We start from the raw sequence: 23,122 nt of genomic DNA, 5'->3' as shown, positions 1-23,122 counted from the left end.
GATTCATCACTTACATACACTCAGTGCTCCTCACAACAAGTGCCTTCCTTAATACCCATCACCCATCTAGCTCATCTCCTACACACCTCTGTCCGTCATGGATTATTTTAAATGTTGGCCTTAGAACATGTAATATGTAAAATTCTTCTTATGATAGTTAGTGAATTTTTTTAAATTAAAGGGCTGTCTTTAGACTATGGCATAAACCATTTTGTGGAGAAGCCGATACATAGGATAACCATGTTCTCATCCAAACTGGACTGGGTTACTTTTGAGAATGAAAGGGACACTATTAGCATGACACTAAGACAGCAGGTATAAACCTATGTTCACCCTAACTACAAATGAAATGCTTTATTCTTTCCTGTGGATAATCAGCCCATTCCTCCATCAGATTTCTTTCTTGGTTTCTCCCTTTAACTAATCCTTTACATGTTTTGTTTGTTTGTTTGTTTTTCCTTACAGACTATGCTGTGGAAGAGAAACCATCACAGATTTCAGTAATGCAGCAATTAGAGGATGGTGGCCCTGACCCACTTGTATTTGTTTTAAATGCAAATTTGTTGTCAATGGTTAAAATTGTAAATTGTAAGTTAGAATTTTTTTTTAATTAAAATGAGATACTTTACTGACTCATAGATAATAAGTAAAGCTTACAAATTCGATACACACAAGTATTTTTATATGGATGGATCCACAGCTTACTGAAAACTGGGTACAGAAGAAGTTGGTTTGTATAATATATCCCAGAGGACAACTATGGGACTAACTGAAACTCTTAAGATGAGATAGATGAATTTTCCATGGAGGAAAGCCAAACAAAAGTTGAACTGATCTAAGTTCTTCCTGAGATGGATGTGCTACGTCACAACTCCCCACCAGAGTAGAGGAGGTGGATAAATTATCCAGGAGGGTCAAACAATTTACATGCTAGATTTAAATCTCATACACCTTAGTTGTGTGCAAAGCCTTATTTGAGAGAAATGTTAGTTAGCTAACACATAGTAAAACTTCAGTACCTTGTAAGTTAAGATTCAGAAACCTCTCAGTTCTTGGGGCTAGTTTCTTGGGCATCAGAATGAGTTAGAGGACAATTAGAATCTTGATTCTAAGACGGTGTTGGAAAATAGAGAATGCATTTATCCTGGATGAATGTTAATAGGCAGAGTTTTGGAGAAAGGAGGGAAGCACTGGGGAACTATCCTCTCATTCTCACTGTATACTTATTTTAAGTTGACCTCAGACACCAGAAACACCTATATGCTACTTCCTTTGAGGTTCTATATTAATAAAATATAGGTTTCTGGTTTACTTGTTAATTGTACCCTTGTATGTTTGGCCAGTTATTAATGCTTGCCTCCTTTCCTTCTAGAATCATATTTTAAAATAACTTGCTTGAAATTTCAGTTGACCATATCTAGTTCATAATTTATACTTAGAAAATAGCTAACCCAGAATTCCTGAAGTGTACACCATCTTAATATAGTTGGATTGGGTGCTTCCTGTTTAGATACGTAAAGTAACATTCCCTAAAGTGAGAAAAAGGAATCTATTAGTTTTGATATACATTGTGATATCTATAATTACATTTGAATCCTATTTCAATTCCTTTGGGGATCCTATTGTGTTGGAGTATAAATAATAAAAGTGTCAAAGAATGAACATTAACTACATATGGCTTGTGCTATTGGTTCTCCACAAAGCCTTAAGGTAAAGAAGTGGAAGTAAGTAGTCCAGAAGAGCCATCCTCTCACCACTTTCACCACTTTTTACAGAATGAAACCAAGTAAAATCATATCTCTGTTTATCTAGAATTTTCTCCCAAAAAGGACTGGCTGGTTTAGTCAGTAAGCATGCAATGCTTGATCTCGGGGTTATAAAGTTCAAGCCGCACATTGGGTGTAGAGATTACTTAAAAATAAAATCTTAAAAAAAAAAGAAAAAGCTATAATCTTTCAGTCACAGATTAAATTTAAAAAGTATATGTAAAAGTATATATTTTTTAGGCCACAAGCTGAATCCAAAGCTATAATATTGGCTTTTATTGTTGTTGTTTCTAGTTTTACATAAGTAATTATTTCCCTTGGTAGAGTGACTTTTTTAAAATACAGGTGGGGGGGGGGAATATATTCTTTAATCATTATAGCCTAGGATACCTAGTTTTGTTTTATTTATTTTATTTTTAATGAAATGTTTTTCTTTAGTAATTACACCTTCCAATAATAGGAGTTAAAAGTTTTAATTGCATTTTCTTTTGCTTTTTTCTTTTACTTCCCTTCCAGTTGTTTTTCTAAGTATTTGCTTAAAGCCAGAGGCATTGGTATGTTTTATTTTCTACAGTTGTTTTTTGGCTCAATGCATTTATAGTGCACAATTGAATTATATAGTTTCAGTATGACCTATATTGTTCTTTGCTGTATTATAACACAGGTTTCTCTGCATTTTTAAAGGAAAATATTAAGAAGAATGTCTTTATTTTTATATATTTATTCCATTTATAGATGTGAACAGGAAGTGCTGGTGTTTCACAACCAAGGGAATGCATGCAGTGGGTCAGTCTGAGATAGTCATTCTTCTACAGTGTCTACCGGATGAGAAGTGTTTGCCGAAGGATATCTTCAATCATTTTGTGCAGCTTTATCGGGATGCTCTGGCAGGTGGGGACGCTTTATGACTTAGTGTGCACCCTTTATAAGATGATAAAAATTTTTGGAGTCAGATGCAAAATAACAATCATAATTTTGGAAGCCTGGCATTGGACTTTGGTGTCAGTAGCAAGTTAGAACTTGCCAAGGTTTAAGGAAATATAAATTTTAGTGCTTTACTTGGTGTAGTCATTATTATTTTACAGAGGCTGGAATCAAAGTTGTATGAGAATCCATTGACCATGATGTAAGAATATTTTCCTTTGAGTGGTTTAGGGGTCATGATATTGGTACCTGGTAGAAGGAAGCATAATCATAACCTACTACTTGTTTTTTCACTTAACAGTACCTATATGCATGAGGGTCCCTTTTCTCCACATCCTCACCAACACTTTGTTGTTTTTTAAAAAGCTATTAGAGGGGCGCCTGGGTGGCGCAGTCGGTTAAGCGTCCGACTTCAGCCAGGTCATGATCTCGCGGTCCGTGAGTTCGAGCCCCGCGTCGGGCTCTGGGCTGATGGCTCAGAGCCTGGAGCCTGTTTCCGATTCTGTGTCTCCCTCTCTCTCTGCCCCTCCCCGTTCATGCTCTGTCTCTCTCTGTCCCAAAAATAAAAAAAAAAATAAAAAAAAAAAAAGTTGAAAAAAAAAATAAAAAGCTATTAGAATCCAGCAAGAAATTAAGAAATTATCAGGGTTTAATAAAGTAATTTAGTAATAGCAGTGGGAATAAAGAGTATCGGAAAGATAAAAGACAGTGATGTGTTATTTCAGTAGGGTTTGGTAATTAACTGTATATGGGGGATAAGAGGGGACAAGTCAGTGGCTTCACATTTCTGGCTTGGACATCTGAGTGGACTGTGTTCTTATTCATCGAGATAATAGAAGAAGAGCAGATCTGGCAGAGGAGTGGGAGATTGGTTCTTTGTTCAGTGTGTTGAGTTTGAAATATTGACAACAGTGGCAATATGTAAATAGACGATGAATATGTGGATACAGATGGACCTCAGGAAGTAGATCTGGGCTAAAATACAGTTTTGGGAGACTTCGGTGTTTATGTGATTATTGAAACTATGGTAGTGAATGGGACAGGCCAGTGTGAAGAGACTAGAGCTGAGAATGGAGCTCTGAGGAATACCAACAAGGAAAGGCTGTGGTCATTGCATGAGTCATTAAAGTACATGTTTACCATAAGTGGTTACTCATTTTCCAGAAGTATCCTTCTATATCAGTAGAGACCATTTTGAACTATCATATTAAAATGCAAAATTTCTACAACAAAACTTACTTTGAACCGACAGTAAGATAATAGTGAAAGTCTAAGGTGAGATTATAACACATGTAAGCTGTTTTAAATATTATCTGTAATATAGAATGAGGGCATCCACATATATATCCAAGTAAATGACATTTCAAAGGCCTAAACAAGTAATCTATAAGGGTCTATCCTCAAATAGAAATCATTTTGCAGCTCATAAAAACTAGGAGGTATCTTTGATCATCTGGTACAAACTCTTCATTTTTTAGATAGGGAAAATGAGACGTTTTTAGATGAGGAAAATGAGAGGTGTTAATGGCTTGTCTAAATCACAGACTTAGTTGGTGGCAGAACTAGGACTAAGGCTCCCAGACTACTATTCTTTACATTATGTCAGTTGCCTCTATGTGTACATAGCAGTTTTAAAAAACAGGTATGCATCTGAGTTATACCAGTTTTAAGAATCCTGTATTTTAGAAATCAAAGTAGCAACTTGATATATAATTTCACTATATTTTTCTTTAATAAGTGGAAATATCTTTTAATTAGTGGAAACATCTTTAATAAGTGGAAACATCTTTTACACCTAAATGTAACACATTGCGTGGAATTGGCAAATTCTGTCTTAAATTTCCTGAATGTGAAAGCCTTGAATACTCTATCACTTGCATGGTGGTTACTCTGCCATAAATCACTCAAAAAGCCTTAGAAGCCTGGGATGCCTGGGTGGCTCAGTCGGTTAAGTGTCTGATTTTTGATTTCGGCTCAGGTCATGAACTCATGGTTTGTGCGTTCAAGTTCTGCATTGGGCTCTGCACTGACAGCATAAATCCTGCTTGGGGATTCTGTCTCTCTCCTTACTCTCTGCCCCTTTCCTGCGTGCTCACTCTCTCACGTGCACTCAAAATTAAGATAAATAAACTTAAGAGGAAAAAAAAAAGCTCAGGGGCTCCTGGGTGGCTTAGTCAGTTAAGTGTCCAACTGAATCTCACAGTTCATGGATTCGAGCCCCACGTCAGGCTCTGTGCTGACAGCTCGGAGCCTGGAGCCTGCTTCAGATTCTGTGTCTCCCTCTCTCTCTGCCCCTTCCCTACTTGGCACTTTCTCTCTCTCTCTCTCTCTCTCTCTCTCTCCCTCTCTCAAAAGTAAACATTTAAAAAAGTATAAAAAAAAGTCTTAGAAGCCCTTGAATGAACTTTCTTTACAATTTCCTATGTATTTTTAATCTATATATATTTGATAATAATGTGTATATATGTGTTTCTTATTTAACATATATAATTTTTTTTGTCATGCATAGTTGCTTATGCTTTCCAAAGTGAGAGGGAAAATTACATTTTGTGAGTAATAACATTCTGAGACTTTAAGCATGCCTCTGGTTATTATAATGCCATGGGAGATTCTAGATTATATATTGTTTCTTGCCATCTCCCCACCCTTCTTCTATCTTTTGTACTTGATTTTTGCAGATAGACATTCAGAACATGTATTTGAATGAAATGAGAATTGTATCTACCAGATTATTATTTCTAGAGTTAATGTTTGGTTGTTTCCCTCTCTTACTCAAAACTTTTAATGAGCTTTATATTGCCTTCAGAATAAAATAAGTTTATTTATTTTGGGATAGAGGGAGAGGAAGAGAGAAAGAAAACCAAGCAGGCTCTGCACTGTCAACGCAGAGCCCAGTGTAGGGCTTGAACTCATGAACTGTGAGATCATGACCTGAGCTGAAATCAAGAGTTGGAGGCTTAACCAACTGAGCCACCCAGGTGCCCCTCAGTTGTCTTAAGCCTTACTCAGAGATGACTTTTTTTCATGAACTCTTCCCTAATAATCCTCCCAGATAGAAGTAATCTCTTCTTCTGAACTTTTTTGCTTACCTTTAAAAAATTATTTGGTGTATATAAAAGCATTTAAATATATTTTAAAAATAATTTTGGAAGTTATAAAGCAAAATAACAAAATAAACACCCATAAACAAGATACCCAGTTTAGGAAATAATGACCAACCCCTTGAAGCATTGATCAGTGACCAATCTTGATTACATCTTCCCTCTAAGCTTTCCTAACCTTTAGGTAACCACTGTCATCAGTCTTGTGTTAGTAGTTTTCATGCTTTTCTCTGTAATTTTATCACAAGATTATAATACATTGTTTTGCATGTTTTTAAACTTTATACAAATGGTATCACACTGTATATATTTTATGTGGGTTGCTTTTTTCATTCCACCATATGTTTCTGGCATATGTTCATAGCTCTGGTGTTCTAGTTCATTTCATTTGCAGCTACTGTTTTATACCTCTTATATAAATTTACCACAATTTATTCTCCTGATGGATAATTTGCTGTTCTCACCAGTTTATTATTATTCAGACATGTTCTCCAAAATTTTTGTACATGTACACTTAGTAGAATTGCTGGTTTGTAGGGTATGGATATCTTCAGCTTTATTAGATGATGTTAAACTGTTGCCCAGAGTAGTTTACCAATTATGCCTACCTGTCCCCATCCCTAGTATATAAGAGTTGCCAACATTTGATATCATCAGAGTTTTAATTTTTGCTCATCTGGTGAGTATAAAATAGTAAAATGGTGAGAATAAAATAGTATTCATTATGGTTTGCATTTCACTAATTCTTTTTCTAGATTATCTGGGCTGTTTTTATTTTTAAAAATTTATTTTTTAAATTAATTTATTATTTATTTTTATTTATATCCAAGCTAGTTAGCATAGTGCAATAATGATTTCAGGAGTAGAACCCAGTGATTCATCCCCTACATATAACACCCAGTGCTCATCACAAGTGCTCATCTTCCTTAATGCCCCTTGCCCATTTAGCCCATGTTCCCATCCGCAACCCCTCCAGCAACCCTCAGTTTGTTCTCTATATTTAAGAGTCTCTAATGTTTTGTCCCCCTCCCTGTTTTTATATTATTTTTGCTTCCCTTCCCTTATGTTCATCTGTTCTGTGTCTAAAAGTCCTCATATGAGTGAAGTCATTATGATATTTGTCTTTCTCTGACTAATTTCGCTTAGCATAGTACACTCTAGTTCCATCCACGTTGTTGCTGATGGCAAGATTGCATTCTTCTTGATTGCTAAGTAATACTCTGTTGTATACCACATCTTCTTTATCCATTCATCAGTCAATGGGCATTTGGGCTCTTTCTATACTTTGGCTACTGTCAATAGCGCTGCTATAAACATTAGGATGCATGTGCCCCTTTGAACAGCACATCTGTATCCTTTGGATAAATACTTAGTAGTGCAATTGCTGGGCCATAGGGTAGTTCTATTTTTAATCTTTTGAGGAACCTCCATAGTGTTTTCCAGAGTGGCTGTACCAGTTTGCATTCCCACCAGCAGTGCAAAAGGGTTCGTCTTTCTCCACATCCTCACCAACATCTGTTGTTGCCTGAGTTGTTTATGTTAGCCATTCTGATAGGTGTGAGGTGGTATCTCATTGTGGTTTTGATTTGTATTTCCCTGATGATGAGTAATGTTGATCATTTGTTCATGTGTCAGTTGGCCATCTGGATGTCTTCTTTGGAAAAGTGTCTATTCATGTCTTTTGCCCATTTCTTCACTGGATTATTTGTTTTTTGGGTGTTGAGTTTGATAAGTTCTTTATAGATTTTGGATTCTTACCCTTTATCTGACATGTCATTTGCAATTATCTTCACCCATTCCATTGGTTTACCATTTAGTTTTGCTGATTGTTTCCTTTGCTGTGCAGAAGCTTTTTATCTTGATGAGGTTCCAATAGTTCATTTTTTGCTTTTGTTTCCCTTGCCTCTGGAGACGTGTTGAGTAAGAAGTTGCTGCGGCAGAGGTCAAAGAGATTTTTGCCTGCTTTCTCCTCTATGATTTTGATGGCTTCCTGTTTTACATTTAGCTCTTTAATCCATTTTGAGTTTATTTTTGTGTATGGTGTAAGAAAGTGGTCCAGGTTCATTCTTCTGCATGTCAGTGTCCAATTTTCCCAGCACTGTTTGCTGAAGAGGCTGTTTTTATTCCATTGGATATTATTTCCCGCTTTGTCAAAGATTAGTTGGCCATACGTTTGTGGGTCCATATTCTGGGTTCTCTATTCTGTTCCATTAATCTGAGTGTCTGTTTTTGTGCCAGTACCATACTGTCTTGATGATTACAGCTTTGTAGTATAGCTTGAAGTCTGGGATTGTGATACCTACTGCTTTGGTTTTCTTTTTCAGGATTGCTTTGGCTATTCAGGGTCTTTTTTGGTTCCACACAAATTTTAGGACTGTTTGTTGTAGCTCTGTGAAGAATGCTGGTGTTATTTTGATAAGGATTGCTTCGAATATGTAGATTGCTTTCGGTAGTATTAACATTTTAACAATATTTGTTCTTCCAATCCATGAGCATGGAATGTTTTTGCATTTTTTTTTATGTCTTGTTCAATTTCTTTCCTAAGCTTTCTATAGTTTTCAGTGTATAGATTTTTCACCTCTTTGGTTAGATTTTTAATTTCCACACAGACTTGGAAATTCCAAAGATAGGCAAAATGAAGTATATATGTCATTCTGAAGTAAGGAGAAAGGAGTAGTAGGGATCTGGAACTTCAAAGGAAAGGAATGCAATTCACAGGGAGATGAAAAAGAGTAAATGTTTCAAACGTTTGCTCCGCCACTCAGAAACAATGGGACATAAAGAACTTCCATCAAACAGGCCTTGGTAGGTTCCTCCCTATCATCCATACCTAGTTCAGAGTATCAAGTTATCTATGGTGATAGCTCTCTTCCCAGACCAGGTCCTTTATTTAATTTTTTTTAAGTTCATTTTTATTTGTTTTGAGACAGCTAGAGAGCAAGCAGGGGAGGGACAGAGAGAGAGGGAGACAGAATCCCAAGCAGGCTCTGTACCATCAGCACTGAGCCCGAGGCAGGGCAGGAACCCACAAACAGATCATGACCTGAGTGGAAATCAAGAGTCAGATGCTTAGCTGACTGAGCAACCCAGGTGCCCGTATTTAATTTTTTTGTAGGCAGTTGTGGGGAGGTAAAGAGCTATTCCTGAACCTGCTGGGTTTTAATTGCTTGTTAACTCAAGATAATCTTCATGCCAAAGCCTGTCCTCGGCTCCTATAGAGGTAAGGCTCTAAGTTTTATTGTTTTGGGTTTTTTTTGTTTTGTTTTGTTTATGGGCATCCAGTTGTTCAACACCATTTGTTAAAAAGACTATTTTTGGGGGACGCCTGGTTGGTTCAGTCAGTTAAGCGACTGATTTCAGCTCAGGTCGTGATCTCACGGTTCATGGGTTTAAGCCACGGCGTCGGGCTCTGTGCTGACAACGAGGAGCCTGCTTGCAGTCCTCTCTCTTGCCCCCACCCCCTGCTTGTGCTGTCTCTCTCAAAATACATATAAACTTAAAAATACCATCATTTTGACAATTACCTTGATGCTGTTTTTGAATATTAGTTTATATTCTGTATATGGGTCTCTCTATTCTATTGATTTGTATGTGTACATGTATGTGGATTTAGTTTTATTTTTACTGCTGAGTACTGAAAGTGTACTTTTCATCTGAAAACACATTTCTTTAATTTGGAAAACTCTAGGTTATTATCTCTGAATATTACTTCTGTTTCATTCCCAACATTGTCTTCTTCCTTTTTGATGTTGGAGCCTCTGAACTCAGTCTTCAATATCTCTGAACTGTTGTTTTGGGTAATTTTCCTTTGCTTTTTGTGCTGGATCCTGGGGCACATTCTGTTTTCAAAAAACTTATTAAGAAGATATTAATATGAATTAATATTTACACTGACATATTAATGTTTACACTGCTATTTTTTTTCAATGTTTGTTTATTTTTGAGAGACAGAGAGAGACAGACTGTGAGTAGGGAAGGGGCAGAGAGAGAGGGAGACACAGAATTCGAAGCAGGCTCCAGGCTCCGAGCTGTCAGCACAGAGCCCGATGTGGGGCTTGAACCCACAAACTGTGAGATCATGACCTGGGCCAAAGTCAGATGTCTAACAGACTGAGCCACCCAGGTGCCCCGTACACTGCTATTAATTTTTAGCATTTAGATATAAATTTGGAACAAAGCAAGAAGACAATTAAAATTATAAACACAGAATGTAAATATTAACCTTGTAAGTTAAGTCATTTTCACCTTTGAAAATTGCTTTTTGTTCCCTTTCAGTCATTTGCAATTTTATGTTTGCAGATATGTTTATCGTCTCTCAGCTGTTCCTTGGGTATCCTAAATCTAATCCTTGAGAATTGAGAGCATTTTTATATAGTATAGTCATGGGTATGAAGGCACAATTGAAGCTGCCTTAAACCTTCCAGTGGCTTCCCACTACAATTAGAATAAACTCCAAATGCCTTTGGCCTGCAAGATTTTATATGATCTAGTTCCTAAAGATTTCTTTGACCTTGTGTCTTACTACTCCTTAGTTTGCTTTAGCTACATTGATCACCTTTGTGACCTTTGAACCCATCAAACTCAGTCTAATACCTTGGCTTTTGCACTTACTGTTTCCAGACCTGGAATGTTGTTCTTTACAGATCTTTACTGGTTGGTGCCTTCTCTTCATTTGGGTCTGTTCTCAAATGTTTCTGCCTCAAAGGATGTTTCCCTGAACCTCTTGGCTAAAGAAATATTCTCTTCCTTCCCTCCATCATCTTTTACATTACTTGCCTTGTATTTTCTTCAAAATATTTATCACTGGTTTTACTAACTGATGTTGTTTGTCTTCCTCCTTTTGAAAATAAGCTCTATGAGGACAAGATTTACCTGTCTTGCTCAATTCTGTGTACCAGTCTTTAGAACAGTCTGGCACATTGGATAAGCTTAATTAAAACCAAACAAACAAACAAAACCTGTGGATTGAAGGAATCAATAAATTGACATGATGTCACTTATATGATCAATCCCTAAAGATTTCTTTGACCTTTCTCTTCCTATTCCTTAATTTGTTTTAGCTATGTTGGTGCTTTTTTTGTCATTTGATGGAAAAGTACCCGGAGGAAAGGAGTCTTCAGAGAAGACTTCTGTTAATAAAAATGCTGTGCTTATTATTTCTCACTTCTTGTTCCCTTTGGGACTTGGAGACCAGAGTAAAATACTTTTGAGGTCAACCAAAGAGTGTTTCTGAGGCCCAGTGTTTCTGGTCCTTGAGAAAGAAATACCATGGGTCACTCAAGCAGATTACTTGGGAAATTTCGTATCTTTAAAAACAAATTTTTTTTTTTGTTTTCTCTCTGCCACTCTCTTTGCCATTTCTCCTTGCCACCTATTCTGTTTCTAAAATCTTCCTTACTTTGTATCTGTAAATCGTGGTCACCTGAGTTAACCCAGATAAACTTTTGGTTAATTTAAATTTCTTACATAGGTTTATCAAAAGACAAAGTAAACTTTAAAGTACTATATTATTAATTTGAATGTTATTAATAAATTTCATTCATCTATGAATTTTATTTTTAATAATTTTGTAATGTCACTAATAAAATTATAGGCCTCAAATACAATGGAGTTTGATCTTTTATTTTTTAATGTGGAAGTTTATCTCAATCTAAGAATATATATGCATACTCACTATTAAGTTAGAAAAGATGTATTTAGATATTTTTAAACCACCGTCTCTTGCCAATTTTCTATCCCCACAAGTATTTAGAAGAAAAATTATAGGTGAATTAGAGGAGGGGGGGAAAAGATTTTTAAATAGTCTGTCAAAGAGTATAAATAATTGATAAAACATTTATCAAAACATGATTGGTATCCTATAAATGTTTGTGGAATGACTGGAAGTCTTTTGTGCATATTAGAAAATATTTTATTATGTGTATCTCTTTTTTGGACCAGTTCTAGCAGTACATGTTATATGGTAAATGCTTGATTGATCAGTCAGTGTCCAGTAATTGTTTCAGATTTTAGTGGCTTGCTGTTATTTCTCATGGCCATAAAAATTATACTGCTTATAATCTTTAGTATTTCTAAAGCAAGTCCCTTTTTTATCTGTAATATAAGAAAAACAAAAATAAAAAACGTTTCCTAACAAGTGTGTTTCCAGAGAAGGAAGAACTTCATTGGTGTTTTCATCATCAGTAATATTTTTGCGTTGTTTTTCCAGTTAAAGAATGTTGTATCATGGTTCAGATTTTTAGTCTCTTTTTGCAATTACTTGTGAATCGTTTTGGTTAATTAATTTTGTATCTTTCTATGAGCAGAGGAGCCATGGTATTGCTGCTTTGCGAGTAATTTTTCAGCCAATGAGAAGTAATATGGAATTATTTATGAAGAGTGATTTAAGACTAATATCTTGTATTTATTGAGCACTTACTACATGCTAGGCCATATATTCATTGCTTTCTGTGCGCTGTTTGATTTCTTCTCAACTAGAACTCTGTGAGATTCTTCTTGTTCTTGTCCCAGTTTTACATATGAGGAAACTGAGAGGCACTGAGGGCATAATGAGGGCATAAGTAACTTGCCAAAGATCAAATACATGATAAATGGCTGAACTCAGGTTTGAATTCAGCTATATCTCTAAATCCTGTGTTTTAAAAAAGCAATAAACTGCCTCTTGAACTTTTTGAAGTTACATAGTAAATCTCACAGATGCTCTAAACTGAGGAAATGACCTTTAATGAAGTACTCATGCTTAATTTTGGTTTACTGTATTACAAACAACACCAAGGGACTATTTAAATTCTTTTGATGTTTAGTTATGTTAATATTCATGAATATTAATATTTCTTAAAATAAGTGAGGCATTTGTTCGGAATTTTTTCTCTGATTTTATCTTTTTATTAAAAGTTTTTTTAAATGTTAATTTTTGAGAGAGAGAGAAACAAGTGCAGGTGGGGGAGGGGCAGAGAGGGAGACACAGAATCCAAGCAGGCTACAGGCTCCGAGCTGTCAGCACAGAGCCTGACACAGGCTTGAACACACAAACTGTGAGATCATGACCTGAGCTGAAGTTGGACGCTCAACCGACTGAGTCACTCAGGTGCTCCTCTCTGATTTTATTTTTAATATTAATATTCTCACACAAAAATCACCGAAAATAGGGGTAGGGTTGGGAAGAGAGTGCAGTGAGACGGGGCAGGACTGTAAAGCCCCCACCCCTCCGCAGCCCCACTGTGGGAGAAAAAAACATCGACGAAACAAAATAAAGCCCCAGAGAAACTCATCCCAGGGTGTCCCTGCCCCAGTGAGGCCCTGGCCGTGGGCTGGTTCCTGATTAAAAAGAAAAGGGAGGGGAGAGGGGTGTGAGGGGAAGGCCCTTGTTTTTAAAATTGGCGGGGGCTGGGAAGGATGGGGTTCCTTTTCCTCATAGTTCTTTCTTTAAAACTCCATTTGAGTTAGTTGTGAGGATTGATAAATATGCTTTGAAACAAAAGGAAGCTGTTGTTGCATAGATATTTAAGTTGTTTTTGAATTGAATTTAAAGATAGTTCTTTGCAAGCACTTTGAAAAACAAAGTTTAAATTACAGATTAAGATGGAAAATTGGAAATTACTATATACTTTTGAAGACAGTTATGATATTGCAAGGCACTTCACTTCCACTCCTAAGCTTCAGTTTCTTCATCTGTAAAATAAAAATCCCAAAGTTCAGGGAAATGATACCTGCTCTGTTAACCTAGTGGCACTGATCTGATGATTATCTGGTTAAGGCCATGTAAAATTGCCTTGTAAACTATTGGTACAAAACCTTTGACATCCTTGCCAGGTCATTTAAACACAGAAGCATGAATTGGTATCTATTTTATTTATATGGATTCTTCAGTGGTCTTGGGGTGTATAGAATTAATTCAGTGGATTCATTGTATTGAATGTTCCCATAGAGAAGTACCTGTGTAAACAAACATATAACAGGCTTTATGAGTTCAAGAGCCCCGGATTAAGTTTTCAGTGAAAGCTTATCTTTGTCGAATTCTCATACCCAGTGTTTTATTTTTGTCGGTATTAACACCTGTGAAATGCTACTTGTTTTTAGATGAGATGGTAAATGAGAGTCTAAATTAAATCACTCATTAGGATTGATAGAGATTTACGTTAAAAAAATTTTTTTTAAAGAAAGTAGATGCTTAAAGGATAACAAATATTTTATAATATAAAGGAGCATAGTGACGAATCTGAATTTGATTGGGATATGGGATGAGGAGGAGTAGGTTGTTAGGTCGTAGAAGCAAAAAGGGAATAAATATCTGTGGAAAAATAACCAGTAATAGATTCCAGTCTCTAATAAAGAAATGCTGGGGCGCCTGGGTGGCTCAGGCGGTTAAGCGTCCGACTTCGGCTCAGGTCATGATCTCACAGTTAGTGAGTTCAAGCCCCACGTCGGGCTCTGTGCTAACAGCTTAGAGCCTGCTTCAAATTCTATGTCTCCCCCTCTCTCTCTGCTCCTCCCCCACTTATGTCTTTCTCTCCTTCAAAAATAAATAAAAACATTAAAAAAAAAAAAAGAAATGCCAAAGGAATAATGAATGAATGCTTTGTGGGCCAAGCCAACATAGTTGTCACCTTTGAATTGTATGCACTAGGGCTGTCTTACGAAACAAACATTATACTCTCATTAGAACTTTAGAGGAATGCTATTGTGTACTCTCCATTGTGGGCAGAAAAAAAAAACTCCCATCTCTTTTATCTCCCATTCTTCCCCTACTCCAAGTTAAAAGATGAAAATTTATACAAACCTTATTCTAAAATTTTTGATAAAGCAAAGAAAATTCTGTAATGTTTGACTAATCATTATATGTATATGTGCATTATAACAATAATAGTTATAATTTTTTGAGAACACAGTACCATGTACTGTTAGGCATTTTACATATATTCCATCATTTATTCTTCACAACAGGTCTGAAATTTATAATCCCCCATTTTACACAGACGTTGAAGCTCACAGAAGTCAAATAACTTGCCCCCAAATCACATAATAGTAATTGAACTAGTATTCAAACCCATATTTCTGTGACTCCACAATCTGTGAATTTTTTTTTTTTCCAGAGTACATACTCCTTCCTTGATACGGGGATTTTTTTGTTTTTATAGATCTGGCCCAGCAGCTCAAACGTACAGCCAGATTTGGTTAATCCTCGGGCAAGAGTACTGCCCCTAAATATATTTGGCAGATGATAATGTGCAGGTGAACATGGCTCTCAGCCACAAGGCTTCTGTGAGTTTTGTGGGGAGGTGTTCCCTTCACCTGCGGACCCTGCTGTCAACATAGTTTCCTACTTCACTCAAGGATTCTGTGACCCATCACTGAACTGTTGCATGAGTAGATAGTAGTTTTCAAGGAAAGGAAGCATTAAGTTTCCTTGTGAGGATCTCTGTATTTGCTGTTATTTCTTTCAGAGATATCAGAGGGAGCTTGTACATATCTAGGGAACATGTCTACTATTCCATTATGGAACAGCTCCTGTTGGGAAGCTTTTTTGCTTTTTTGTAATTCTAAACTGAGGAGAATGTCTCCTTAATGAAAGCTGATTTGTCACTGTTTCATTAAAAAATATTTGAATTAGAAGGTGCTTAGTAGACAAAAAAACTAATATGAATTTAAATAAGCCCTAAGTTATGTTTCATATTTGTCTCACCCAGAAGTACAAAGCATGAATCCTACCTTCTCCATAGATTTTCTTCCTTTAATGTCTCATACAAAACTGTACTTATTATCTTAATTCATTGTGTTCATGAATGGACTTTATTCACCCAATGAGATTGTAAGCTCTGTGAGAGCAGGTACCTAGTCTTAACATTTTTTTCATGACTTTTGAGGCAGTAATTCTTATCCTGAGACCTCTAAAGGTTTCATATATACAGTTCATACAGTAAAGCTGTACAATCTAAGGAAGACATTAATATTTTTTACTTTTAGCTAGACAGACTTCTACAGTGTGATAATATAAGCTATTTTATGCTCACCAGAGGCCCTTATAAAATTGGAAAACAAATTTTCATTTAATAAATATCATTTATTTCAAAAACTTTGTAAACATGGGTCTTTCATGTTTAGTGAAAGGTTGGGAATTAGTGTTTGGTAGTGTGTGGCCCAGTGTTAAGTAATAATGATTATAAAAAATATAATCGATTTATTGATGAGGAGTAATTAATGAGCTTTTTTGTTTTAGGAAATGTTGTGGGCAACTTGGGACATTCCTTCTTCAGTCAGAGTTTCCTTGGCAGTAAAGAACATGGTGGATTCTTATATGTGACATCTACCTACCAGTCACTGCAAGACCTGGTACTCCCAACCCCACCTTACTTGTTTGGGATTCTCATCCAGAAATGGGAAACTCCTTGGGCTAAAGTGTTTCCCATCCGACTAATGTTGAGACTTGGAGCTGAATATCGGCGTAAGTAGTAAAATAGCTTCTTTTACACCATATGGCCAAGACATGATGACTAAATAAAGACCTGAAATATTCAGATTCCCCCCCTGCCCGCAACCCCCCCTCCCCCAGTGATATAGTTCAGCAGAAATCTTTTGACACAGCTAAGCTAAATTTGGCCATTGTGTTTACTTATTTTGACTCTAATGTGAAGGACTAAAAATCTCTACTGAGGAAATTAGTGATTATTTATTACCTCGTAGACTTTCTGGTTTTATATAGTTCATTGATAAATATATGCTCATCTTCAGAAAAAATGAATTGGAATTTAACAAGTGACTTTTTATAGTATCTATAGTGAACATTTTTTGGTAATTTTATTGGAAAATAGTATGACAAATTGTATTTTGCATAACGTAACACATACTGGAAACTAATGGTATAGAGATCACTTTAGGTAAAGTGAGCAGTAGAAGAGCTTTTTTGCTCATGGTGGTAGCAGTACAACTAAGTTGGGAGTTTTAAGACATTAAGGCCTAAATGCAAGCTTTCTTTTAAACCTTATACCTTCACCTAATCAAACTTGCAAGGTCTAGGAATCAGACCATTTGAATAAGATTCTTAACTCTGTGAATTACTAGCTCTGTAACTTTGGGCAAGTGACTTGAGCTGTAAGTATGTAAGGTTGTTAAGAAGATCAAAAACGATAATGAAAACTTATTTTGTAAACTATAAAACAGTATATTTTATGTTTTCAGCAAGTCAGCTTCATTCTTTCCCTTGCTCATTCAATAAGAATTTAATAAAGGTCTACCATTTATAACAAATCCTGTGAATTCAGAAATAGCTAAGATATGTTACAGGCTCTTAGAAACCTTTGTAAGAAAGACATACAGAAATCATGATTATAGTAGTATATTGTGTTAAAACACATGGTCAAAGTTAACAAAGTTCTTTTGGAGCTTGAAGATGGACTCTAACTTCAAGAATGAAGGAGTTGGATAAGAAATATTTCTTAGAACAAAGTGTTTCTGGACTGAATTGTGAAAGAGGCATTTGAATTATCCAGATGAAGTAGGGAAAGGAGTGGGTTGTATCCAGAGGAAAGAGCTTGTATATCTTCCTGTCTTATATAGGTAGTTCACTCCATAAAGTTCAAGGAATAGGTAAGTGAGTTAATAGGCCACCTCATGTTTGGCTTTTCTAAGGAGGATCCTGGTTGGGAGAAGTATAAGAGTGAATACAGAGGTATTAGAATAGGTTTGTTTCCTGGATCATATTAATCCAGTTTGAAGAAGAGTGCTTCCTAAGGTGTTATAGTTCATTTTGGAGAAAGCTGCATCAAAAGGCTTATCTGGTCATCAGAATATTTACTTTGGTATTTATTGTAGAAGGCTCAGAATTTGTCTGTGATGCTACCGTGCTAAATACTTTTGAGCCCTAAATTTCATATGCTTTATTACAGTTACATTTTGAAAACTTTATGAACTTTGACACCTCTTTTGCCAAAATTTTAAGCTGTCAAGTTTAGTCTGATTATTTTTCATTTCCATAGTTTATCCATGCCCACTGTTCAGTGTCAGATTTCGGAAGCCATTGTTTGGAGAGACGGGACATACCATCATGAATCTTCTTGCAGTAAGTTGGGAATTTTTATTTACTTTTTTCTTACTGGGATTTGTACAGGAGAAGGAAGAGAAGGATTTCATTTTTTGTTAACAGCCATACCTCTGCTGCTTCAGGCAGGTGAAGATTTATGCTGTAGGAAACGAAAAACATACATATATTCTTTGGAAAATATATGGAGCTTTTGAGTGAAACAGTACAGGATTTCAGCCCTTGATTATATATACACTTACTATCTAAGTGACCTTGCAGGATTATTGTGAGGACTAGAGGTAATGTACAATTAAAGCACCTAGCATTCTATTTTGTTTTTATTTTAAGCTTGCCATCATAGAGGTGTCCTCTTTGTCTGTGTAGCTTATTGTTTAGCCCAAGATTGGTCAGAGATTGTGTTCAAATATCTCAAGCCAGTAAGTCATTCATTCTTTTATGATAAATCTGTGTATGGACTGGGATTCATACTTTGTTTCCTTTCTGCTAGGATCTCTCATGTTCCTTTGCACATGCACAGGCTCTGCTGTATGTGTGCACCGACTAAGGACAATTCTGGGTATTTGGAGAGTTTATGAAGCTCTCTATGGCTATCTCACCTCCCAGAACTCCTCATTAAATCTTTGGCTAATGTGCCTGCTCATTACTTACCTCAAACCTCAGGCTAACTGAGCTGCTGGCCCTCCCTTTTCACTAACCATTGAAATTACCACTGTAGCTGACACCACTCCAATCAAATAAGATCCTTCAAGTAGCAGAGTTTATTTCATAGACTACCTTGAACTACCTAAGAAGGCTAGGGCACAGCCCCAAGCAAGAAGATCACAGACTCAGCTCTACTGTTCTTGCTTGAAGTTCGGTAGTTTTCATGAAGAAACACGTCTCAGTGTGTTATATGCTTTTGGTCTAATTCCAGAGCATTGTAATGATTGTGTTTTAAAAAACCATTTACCCAGGGGCACCTTGGTGGCTCAGTCAGTTAAGCATCCAACTCTTGATTTTGGCTCAGGTCATGATCTCCGCACTGACAGTGCAGAACCTACTTGGGATTCTCTCTCTCTCTTCTCTCTGCTTATTCCCCACTCATTCTCTCTTTCTCAAAATAAATAAGTAAACTTAAAAAAAAAAAAAAAAACATTTACCCAGCTTTTTACTTGCTTTTTGGGACTGGATTTATTTCCTCACTTTGTCTTGCCGTTGTAGTTGTAGTTTCAGTTATCTTTTAAAGAGATTTAAATAATAAGAAAAGCTCTTGTAGCTTTACTTATGTAGTTGCCATTTCCAGTGATCTTCATTTCTTTGTATAAATCTGTATTTCCATCTGGTGTCATTTCCCTTCTGCCTGAAAGATTTCCTGTAACATTTCTTGTAGTGTGGGTCTGCTGGTGAGGAATTCAGCATTTATATTTCTAACATCTTTATTTTACCTTCATATTTGAAAGATATTTTTGCTGGATGTAGAATTCTAGGCTGATAGTTGTATTCTTTGAGTGCCTTAAAGATGAATAATAATCGCTCTACTGTTTCTTCTGGTTTGCATTGTTTCAGACGAGGACTTGATTTTCCCTCTTTGTTCCTCTGTATATAATGCTTTTTCCTTCTCTGGTTGCTCTAAGGTGTTTCTTTTTATCACTGGTTTTGAGCACTTTGATTATGTACCTTGATATAGGGTTGTTGTTTTTTTTTCCCCATGTTTCTTATACTTGGAGTTCGTTGAGCTTCTTATTTTTGTGAGTTTATAATTTTCATCAAAGAACATTTTCTTTCCTCTCCCTCTTCTCCTTCAAGGACTCTGTGTTATAGACATATTAGGCTCTTGAAATTGTTTCACAGCTCACTAATACTCCTTTTTTTCCCTCTGTGTTTCATTTTGGACAGTTATTATTGTTCAACAATCTTATTTTGCATTGTTAAAACTGTCAAGTACATCTTTTTTTGGGGGGTTATCTCAAACATTGTCACTTTCATCTCTAGAAATTTGACTTAGGTCTTTTTCTATATCCTCCTTGTACTTAATTTTTTGAATATCTGGAGTATATAGTAACTACTATAGTGTCCTTGTTGGTAATTCTAACATCTCTATCAGTTCTGGCTCAGTTTCCATTGATTAATTCTCCCTCTTTTTTTTTTTTTAAGTTTATTTATTTATTTTAGAGAGAGAGTGAGAGAGCGTGAGCACATGTGCAAGTGGAGGAGGGGCGGAGAGACATGGAGAAAGAGAATCCCAAGCAGGTTCTGTGCTGTCAGCACAGAGCCCATCGCAGGGCTCCATCTCACAAACTGTGAGATCATGACCTGAGCTGAGATCATGACCTGAGCCAAGATCAAGAGTTGGATGCTTAACCAGCTGAGCCACCCAGGCTCCCTCCCCCTCTTATTTTGAGTTGTATTTTCCTGCTTTTGCATGCTTGGTATTTAAAAAAAATTTTTTTTTAATGTTTATTTTGTGAGAGAGAGAGAGACAGCAAGCGTAAGCAGGGGAAGGGCAAAGAGAGGGGGAGACACAATCTGAAGTGGGCTCTGAGCTGATTCAGAGCCTGATGTGGGTCTCAAGCTCACAAACCATGAGATCATGATCTGAGCCAAAGTTGGACACTTAACCGACTGAGCCATCTATGTGCCCCTTAAAAATTTTTTAATGTTTATTTATTTATTTTTGAGAGAGAAAATGAGCAGGGAGGGGCAGAGAGAAAGGGAGACAGAGAATCCCAAGCAGGACCCACACCATCAACACAGAGCCCAATGTGGGACTGGAACTCACGAACAGTAAGAGCATGACCCAAGCCAAAATCAAGAATTGAACACTTAACTGACTCAGCCACCCAGGTGCCCCGATATTTTTAAATTTTTTACTGGAAGCCAAATATTATGATTTTACCTTGCTGCGTGATGAGTATTTTTGTATTCCTGTAAACTTGAGTTCTGTTACAAGTAAGGCAGTTAATTTACCTAGAAATAGTTTGATTCTTGCAAGTCTTGATTTTTAAGATTTGTAAGGTGGAACCAAAGTCTTGTTTACTGTAGTGCTGATTATTCCTCAGCACTAAGGCAAGACCCTTCGGAGTACTTGTAATGACTTTGGGCCCTATTTGGAATTAGGCCAAACTTCACAGATTAAAGGCACATTTCTTAATTTTTTTTTTTTTTCTTTTTCAACGTTTATTTATTTTTGGGACAGAGAGAGACAGAGCATGAATGAGGGAGGGGCAGAGAGAGAGGGAGACACAGAATCGGAAACAAGCTCCAGGCTCTGAGCCATCAGCCCAGAGCCTGACGCGGGGCTCGAACTCACGGACCGCGAGATCGTGACCTGGCTGAAGTCGGACGCTTAACCGACTGCGCCACCCAGGCGCCCCTAAAGGCACATTTCTTTACCAGACTGTTGTTACTTCAGACACCAGGGTCAAGTCCCAGGCTACGCATACTTCTGACTAACTGGATACAAATGTTAGCATTCCCACTACTCTCTCAGTTTTGATAATTCGCTGGAATTATTCACAGAACTCAGCAAAGTATATATACTATACTATATAGTATAGATTACAGTTTTATTGTAGTAAAGGAAATACAAATCAGGGCCGGTGGAGAGAAGAGTCACAGAGTACAAAGTCTGGGAGGGGCCCACCCAAGAAGCTTCTGTGCCCTCTGGGACATGTCACCCTGCTGGTATGTTGATATATAACAATATGCACAGAATAAACACCGGAGCTTTTGTGTCCTGAGTTTTTATTGGAGTTTCCTTATTAGGCATGATGATTGAGTCATTGGTCATGTGATTGAACTCAGTCTTGAGCCCCCTGATATCAACTGCCTCAAAGCCCCATCCTCTTATCACATGGCTGATCTTTCTAGGATGGCTAGCTCCCACCTTGGGTCATCTTGTTAGGATAAACTATCTAGGGACCTATTATGATTCACTAAATTAACATAGACTATCAGGGATCCACCACTGAATAACAGACACTCCTATCACTCAGGAAATTCCAAGGGTTTAGAGGCTACCTCTCAGGAACCAGGAGCAAAGTCCAGTGAAATTGTTTATTATACAGTAATACTCTACCTAATGCTCATGGAATATGAGGTTTTCCTCTGTGGTTTTTAGGAGTAGGCACTAGTCCCAGACCTGTGTACCAGACAGTGTTTCTGATAATCATTTCAAATAGTTTTTTCACTGGCCTCAAGAAGGTTCCTCAGACACATTTGCTAATCAGAACTTTCTGAATTCTGGAGTGAGACCCTCTGCAAGTCTTTGGAGTTCTTTGCAGTTTTTTCCTCTCTGATGCTCTGTCCTGTGAAGTATAGCTACCGTGGTTTTCCTGGAGTCTTGGTTTTGTTTCCTCAACTCAGGAAATCTGTCAGCCTCTGCCTGGGTTCTCCCTTCCTGCACCTGAGCTTGTAAACTCTCTAGAGGCATAACCTGTACAATCACAGAGCTCATCTTGTTTGCTTCCTGCCTTTTAAGGATCACTGTCCTTTGTTGTCTGAGGTTCAGTGTCTTGAAAATCATTGTTTCATATGTTCTGTGTAGTTTTGGGTTGTTTCAGGCAGGAAGGTAAATTCAGTCCCCTTTTCTCTATTTTGTCCTGAAATGGAAATTTTATTTTTTTAATTTATTTTTTGTTTTCTTAAGTAATCTCTATCCCCAGTGTTGGGCTTGAACTCATGACCAGAGATCAAGAGTCACATGCTCTACCAACTGAGCCAGCTAGGCACTCCCAGAAGTGAAAATTTTAAAATTATATTTTAATCTATAAGATCGCCCTCTCCTGCTTTATCTTCCTTTCCCTCCCTCCCTCCCTCTCTCTCTCTCTCTCTCTGTCTCTCTGTCTCTTTCTCCCTCTCCATTTCCCTCCTTCTACTTCAGTCCCCATCAGTTTGTCACTCCTGGTAACTTTAGTTTTTAGTCACATTTTTGACGAGATAATTTTTTTTTTAAGTTTATTTATTGGGAGGGAGGGAGAGAGAGAGAGAGGGAATGAGCAGGGGAGGGGCAGAGAGAGAGAGAGAGGGAAAATCCCAAGCAGGCTCCTCACTGTTAGCGCAAAGCCTGATGCTGTGCTTGATCCCATGAGCCGTAGGATCACGACTCAAGCCAAAATCAAGAGTCGGACACTTAATTGAGCCACCCAGGCACCCTGACAAGATTATTTATTTATTTATTTATTTATTTATTTATTTATTTATTTATTTTTTACCGATTGTAATCTGCTTTGGAAAGAAAAGGAGATATTTATCCTGTAATCCAGTAACAGAAGCCTATGTTTTTTATTGCCTGTATCAGTTCATTTATACAAACT

The 23,122-nt window shown here is 36.9% G+C and overlaps 1 protein-coding gene across 1 annotated transcript in view; it reads left to right on the top strand.

The window, feature by feature from the left end:
* The window catches only part of ZFYVE9 (zinc finger FYVE-type containing 9), a 134,979-nt gene that overhangs the window by 62,039 nt on the left and 49,818 nt on the right, over nt 1-23,122 (top strand). The window contains exons 8-11 of the mRNA XM_047085321.1: nt 466-588; nt 2,502-2,657; nt 16,008-16,232; nt 17,764-17,846. Of these exons, the coding sequence (XP_046941277.1) occupies nt 466-588; nt 2,502-2,657; nt 16,008-16,232; nt 17,764-17,846 (587 nt within the window). The remainder of the gene's footprint in view (nt 1-465; nt 589-2,501; nt 2,658-16,007; nt 16,233-17,763; nt 17,847-23,122) is intronic.

Source organism: Lynx rufus, unplaced genomic scaffold (assembly GCF_022079265.1).
Source record: "Lynx rufus isolate CCGP_SWC_20201006 ecotype Redwood Valley unplaced genomic scaffold, mLynRuf1.p SCAF_2, whole genome shotgun sequence".
NCBI lineage: Eukaryota > Metazoa > Chordata > Mammalia > Carnivora > Felidae > Lynx > Lynx rufus.
The sequence above is the reverse complement of the archived record's forward strand: the minus strand, read 5'-3'. Positions and strand labels throughout refer to the sequence as shown.